The 6,465-nt window shown below is 44.7% G+C and overlaps 1 protein-coding gene across 3 annotated transcripts in view; it reads left to right on the top strand.

The window, feature by feature from the left end:
- Positions 1-2,650, top strand: part of IL17F (interleukin 17F) — a 28,995-nt gene extending 26,345 nt beyond the window's left edge. For 2 of the 3 annotated variants that reach the window (XM_065543926.2, XM_005552757.5), the window contains exons 3-4: positions 382-602; positions 2,161-2,650. In XM_065543926.2, the coding sequence (XP_065399998.1) occupies positions 382-602; positions 2,161-2,398 (459 nt within the window). In that variant the 3' untranslated portion in view covers positions 2,399-2,650. The remainder of the gene's footprint in view (positions 1-381; positions 603-2,160) is intronic. The other variant, XM_074037836.1, reaches the window with a different exon arrangement.
- The last annotated feature ends 3,815 nt before the right edge of the window (positions 2,651-6,465 follow it).

Consider the following 6,465-nt stretch of genomic DNA (forward strand, 5'->3'; position numbering starts at 1 on the left):
CATGCTATTTAATCTTGTTAGTAGTCTCATAAAATGAGCATTATTATCCACTTGGAAGGAAGAGAAACTAGAGGCTCAGCAAGGAAGCCAGGATAGGATTTTAACCGAATCTCAGACCCTGGCATCTTTCTGTCTCACTGTTTAGAAGCTCTTAGACTCTGGAGGGCTTCACTTACTAGCTAGGCTAATGAGTTTAGTTCTCAGTTTGGCACCTTGATACCTTTAGGTATGAGTGTTCCCATTTCCAGGTGAGGAACTGAGGTGCAAAGAGAAGCCCTGATCCCATAAAAGGACAGGAATGCTGAGTTCCACAAAAGCATGCATCTCTTGCTAGTAGGTGAGGCGAGTCTCTAACTGATTGCAGCCTCTTCTGTTTTCCAGGTCAAGTACTTGCTGCTGTTGATATTGGGACTTGCCTTTCTGAATGAGGTGGCAGCTAGGAAAATCCCCAAAGTAGGACATACTTTTTTCCAAAAGCCTGAGAGTTGCCCACCTGTGCCAGAAGGTAGTATGAAGCTTGACACTGGCATCATCAATGAAAACCAGCGTGTTTCCATGTCACGTAACATCGAGAGCCGCTCCACCTCCCCCTGGAATTACACGTAAGTGCAAATGAGACTGATCTTCACATTCTTTGGAAAAATATGTTAATTCTTTCTTATCATAAAGTAGAAAATGTAGAATACGTAGAAAACATACAAGGGAAAATCCTCTTAACAATGAAAATTTCATTTTACCTGGGAGCTCACATCTTTCTTGTTTTGGGCTAGGTTCACCTTTGTGGTTGATGGTCCTAATATTTTGCTTCCACATTCTCATAAACTCTGTGCCTTTTTCTGCTTCGTGTAGCTCTAGGACAGAATTCACAAATTTTCCTGTGTTGGAAGAGAGGGTTCTTTAAAGCAGATTGCATAATTATCTCCGCATGAGGATAAATGGGAAACAGAAAAGTCGGTTCAAGGAGATCCACTCAGATTAGACATTATCCTTTAAGGAGTGGGAATGAGTGGAGGAGAAAGGCCAGTCTGGGAAATGGGATGTTAGGTGGAGACCTTCAGGGTACAGTTTTGTAATTTGGCCTTAAGATACAGGTTTTTGGAACACCAAGCACCCCCTCCTACTCTCCAAATGTAAGTATAAAAATAGATTCCAGGGACAATTGAAGTGTTTCTGGGGTTGTCATGTAGCTTCTCATGTGAGTGTGTTATGAGAAAACCTTGGGACTGTAGTGCCCCCTGCCTCAAACTGGGAAGATGTGGAGAGACCAAAGAATGACTTGGACAAGTCCAGCTTAGCGAGTAGATGAGTTTATTAAGACTTACATATGGGGCGCCCTAGGGCCACAGCAGGACAGATCTAGAGATCCGCCCTGCCTCCCATCTCTAAGCTGCTCATAAGCAAATTTTCTGGCTCTTTGCCTACTGTGTGTGTCCAATGGGACTGTTTCCCTTGGTAGGTTCTCAGATACTCTCTGAGATATTTGGGTTCTCAGTGGCCTGCTCCTTGGCTGTGCTGGTGGCCCTGGCTCACTGCCCATCCTTCATGGTTCAGACAGTGGATACACACCCTCAAGTAACTTGGTGGGAGTCCTGTCACACTACAAGTGGAGTGTGTACAGTGGCAAGCTGGCAGGATAAATGTTGCGGTCTTTATGCCTCCAGGCAGAGGGGCCTATTAAAGGAGAAATGGAGAGAAGGTCTGAGATTCACAGACCTCTGGGACTGTGGCTTTCCTTTCCAAGCAACAGGCTCTGTAGTCCGACTAGTGATGGAAGACTGACTAGTGACGTTCAATCTCCAGGCAGAGAATAAAGAATAATTGTAATAATAATAATGCCAATAAGAGATCTAATGTGAATTGAATGCTAACATTTGTACAGTGGGGTATTTTATATGTACTTGTATCACTGAGCATTCTCAACAGTTGCATGAGAAAATGGAATATGAAAATCCCCATCTTATAATTGAGGAAACTGAGGCTTAGAAAGGTAAGTCACTGCCAGAGGCTGGTGTATGCTTCCAGGCTGTGTGGCTCCGGAGCCTGTGCCACAGCCCTGCGGAACTACCTCCCCGCAGGTGAGCACCCAGTGCTGTGGGGCTCTCATTCGCTGTCTTCCTCCCCCATGCCTCACCATGGTGCTTTGGCTTGCTCCTCCTGCAGTGTCACTTGGGACCCCAACCGGTATCCCTCGGAAGTTGTACAGGCCCAGTGTAAGCACTTGGGCTGCATCAATGCTCAAGGAAAGGAAGACATCTCCATGAATTCCGTTCCCATCCAGCAAGAGACCCTGGTCCTCCGGAGGAAGCACCAAGGCTGCTCTGTTTCTTTCCAGTTGGAGAAGGTGCTGGTGACTGTTGGCTGCACCTGCGTCACCCCCGTCGTCCACCATGTGCAGTAAGAGTTGTACATCCACTCAGCTGAAGAAGCTGTAGAAATGTCACTCCTTATCCAGTGCTCTGCAACAAGTCCTGTCTGATCCCCAATTCCCTCCACTTCACAGGACTCTTAATAAGACCTGCATGGATGGAAACAGAAAATATTCACAATGTATGTGTGTATGTACTAAATTTTATATTTGATATCTAAAATGTTAGGAGAAAAATTAATATATTCAGTGCTAATGTAATAAAGTATTAATAATTGAAAAATACTTCAGGTGTCTGTTTGCAATTCCAGCTTGTACTCACGGACTGTGTAGCCCTACAGATTTTGGAATTCTATATGCCTATCATTTGTTTTTCATATTTCCTTATCAGAGCACCAGTGTTAGAGTTGTTTTGTTATTAATGGTGCCTGGAGATTGGTTACATAAAGAGTTAAGGAAAATGGTACAAACAGAACTCAGGTTCCCTAGGGACACTTTACTGCTTCGTTATCCCAACTACATTATTTTACAAAGCAAGTATTTCTTGGCCACTGTGCTAGCCAGTGGAGATACAAAGAAAAGTAAGAAATGCATATGAAGGGCCATGTGTTGATAGAGGCCATCCAAAGAGCCCCTGGTCATGAGGGCCATGGTGGCCACTTTGTTTCCTCCTCTGACTTCTGGGCCCTTTAGGGGTCACTGGTTATCTTTTGTCCATCTCTTACACATCTTAGAGGCACACAAACTTCCAGATTCTGATCTCCATGCCACTCTGAGGAAACTGAGAGGTCTTCTGGTGCCTCTGTTGCACACCACATTTTCTCCTTTACTTCCACCATGCCACTAGCTCAGAGTACATCTGCATGGCTGCTGCCTCCCAGGTTCCAGAGAGAAAGTGGGCTTAAGTTCTCACTCCCACCTAGGACTTGGCTTGAGGATGGACAGTCGGCAGGAGCCTGGCTCCCATTTTGAACTCTTCAGTCTGTTGGTGGGTGTGGAATGGGAGTGGTTGGAGAGGCTAACTCTTTCATCTCTTTGCTCCAGAATCTTGTACTTAGGATATAAATATTGACTTTTGTACTTAAAATGTTCAAATGTTCAGGTTCTTTTTTTTTTTTTGAGACGGAGTCTAGCTTTGTTGCCCAGGCTGGAGTGCGGTGGCGCGATCTCGGCTCACTGCAAGCTCCGCCTCCCGGGTTCATACCATTCTCCTGCCTCAGCCTCCCGAGCAGCTGGGACTACAGGCGCCCGCCACCACGCCCAGCTAATTTTTTGTATTTTTAGTAGAGACGGGGTTTCACCGTGTTAGCCAGGATGGTCTCGATCTCCTGACCTCGTGATCCGCCTGTCTCGGCCTCCCAAAGTGCTGGGATTACAGGCGTGAGCCACCGCGCCCGGCTTGTTCAGGTTCTTAAAATGTAAAATACCTTCCTCTCATAGCTATCAGCTTCACAATTTTACTCTAAATCTCACAAGTTCATTGTGATGCTCAAATCTGTGTGAAGAAAGTTTTCTCTGTTCATTTTGGCAGTAATAGCTGTACCCTAGGCGTAGTGCATATAAAAAACCCTCTGTCTGAGTAGTGGGGGAAGTATAAAGGAAATTTCAGGGGGAAAAGAATTGCACCACTGGGTGTATCAAGATACCATCTCAGCCCAGTGTGGTGGCTCATGCCTGTAATTCCAACACTTTGGGAGGCCAAGACGGGAGGATTGCTTGAGACCAGGAGTTCAAGACCAGTCTAATCAACACAGACCCCATCTCTCTCTCTCTCTCCACATACACACACACACACACACACACACACACACACATACACATATACACACACAATTAGCCAGGCATGGTGGCACACACCTGTAGTCCTAGCTACTTGGGAGACAGATGGGAGGATCGCTTGAGCTAGAAGTTGGAGGCTGCAGTGAGCTATGATATCATCATTGCACTCCAGCCTGGGTGACAGTAAGACTTTGCCTCAAAAAAACCCAAAACCAAAAACATTATATCATATTTCATTACACATGTACCCATGTACTTTCAAGGCAGTGTGCCAAATACTATAATCAAGGTATGAAATGGTAGGAAAATATAGGAAATTCCTGGAAAGTTTCAGACACAAGATGACTTTTGCACTGAGATGAATATGAATCAGTTTGGAGGAAGATGTGGGAAAGGCATTCCAAGCAAATGTAACAGCATGAGCAAAGGCAAGAGATGCAAAAAAAACCTGGTATACTGGGGGACTGAAAGTAGTTCTATGTGCTCGGGATACTGTGGACATGGGGACATGGTGGGGAACACATAACAAATGTTTCTTTAATGAATAAATGAATGAATTCACTTGGTAGTAGACAACAAACAGTGGGCAAATGGGCCACTCATGGATGGTTTTGTAAGCTCTGTTTCAGGAACGACAGGAGGATAGCTATATTTCACAAGATAGCTTTGGTGATAGAGTGCAAAAGGGATCAGAAACCTGAAGGCCAGTGAGAAGATCAGAGAGAAAGCAACTTCACTCTGACAGTACACTCACAGTTTTAGAGCTGGATGAGCCCCTATAGATCACCTGGTCAACCCTTCTCATTTGCAAATGTGGCCCACAGGAATTAGGCGACTTGCTCAAGGTCACTTGGTAGGTAGTAGCAGAAACAGGTTCATTGACTCTAAGTTCATGACTTTTGATATGGGTTTTGCAGCAACGCTGTAGGGTGTCCAATAAAGATCCATTTCAGTCATTCCTCTATGTGGCCTCAGGCTGGCCCTGAGAGAGACTATGTGGTGCTCTGAAGCCTGGGGCCTTGAGTCACAAAGCTTCCTTCTGTGGCTTCTGCACTGAGGGTTGGCTGTCCTTCAGGAAACTGCATGTCCTCTCCTGCTCACAAGGTGGCGAACTGTGTCCAGTTGTTCCCAGATTCCTCAGCATACACTGAAAGGAAAGAAATTACTGCTTTATGGGTAATTTGTTTTATTTGGTGACTGGAAGCCACTTCTGAGGCAGAGTGAGTAGGCTGTGTTCTTCCGCTCTGCGCTCAGGTTTCTGGGAGTGCCTTTGTTTTTCCTGTAGGAGAAATGGCTGCAGTTGAGCAGTTTAGGTGTTCAAATACAACATTGCATCATAATGTGTGGAGACAGAAACCTTTGTTTCCACATGGAAACTTGAAAGCATATAGTCTTTTCTTTCCATATCCAGTTCTTTTTGATGAATGGTTGGCTAAGGGGAAAAAAACCAACATATTCTTTCTCTGTCTCTGTTTCTGTCTTCTTTTCCCATTCCCTACCTCCCCAAATTTGGATAAAAGTCACCTATATATATAAAGCTCTGTGTGATAAATTTTACTTGTTTTTTTTTTTTTTTTTTTTTTTTTTTTTTTTTTTTTTGAGACGGAGTCTCGCTCTGTCACCCAGGCTGGAGTGCAGTGGCCGGATCTCAGCTCACTGCAAGCTCCGCCTCCCGGGTTCACGCCATTCTCCTGCCTCAGCCTCCCAAGTAGCTGGGACTACAGGCGCCTGCCACCTCGCCCGGCTAAGTTTTTGTATTTTTAGTAGAGACGGGGTTTCACTGTGTTAGCCAGGATGGTCTCGATCTCCTGACCTCGTGATCCGCCCGTCTCGGCCTCCCAAAGTGCTGGGATTACAGGCTTGAGCCACCGCGCCCGGCCGATAAATTTTACTTGTAATTTACAGTGAGAAAAATAGAAAGTTGGTTTTTCTTCTCCGACTCCCTTCCATAAAAGGAGAGGTAGAAAATATGCATTTAATATGTAGACAGCTCTTGGCTTTGAATCCTGGTTCTACCACTTTCTCAGAAGGACACAATTTTGTCCTTCTGAGATTCAGCTTTTCATACATTAAATGCAATATAATATCTATTTTAAGAGCTCTGTGTAAAGTAATTGAAATTTAAAAAAATGTAAATTACTCAGTACAGTAACCAGGTAATGGTAGGCTTGGTAACTAGGAGTCATTATTTCAAGAGGCACAGGAGGACTTAGGTTTCCCATTTTGCTTGGCCCAAAGAAACTCAGAACCCACTTCTATGTTTAAATACCACAGTTTGCTGGCAGATTAGACATTCGTAAAAGAAAAAAAAAATACCACAG

This window comes from Macaca fascicularis, chromosome 4 (assembly GCF_037993035.2).
Source record: "Macaca fascicularis isolate 582-1 chromosome 4, T2T-MFA8v1.1".
Taxonomy (NCBI): Eukaryota; Metazoa; Chordata; class Mammalia; order Primates; family Cercopithecidae; genus Macaca; species Macaca fascicularis.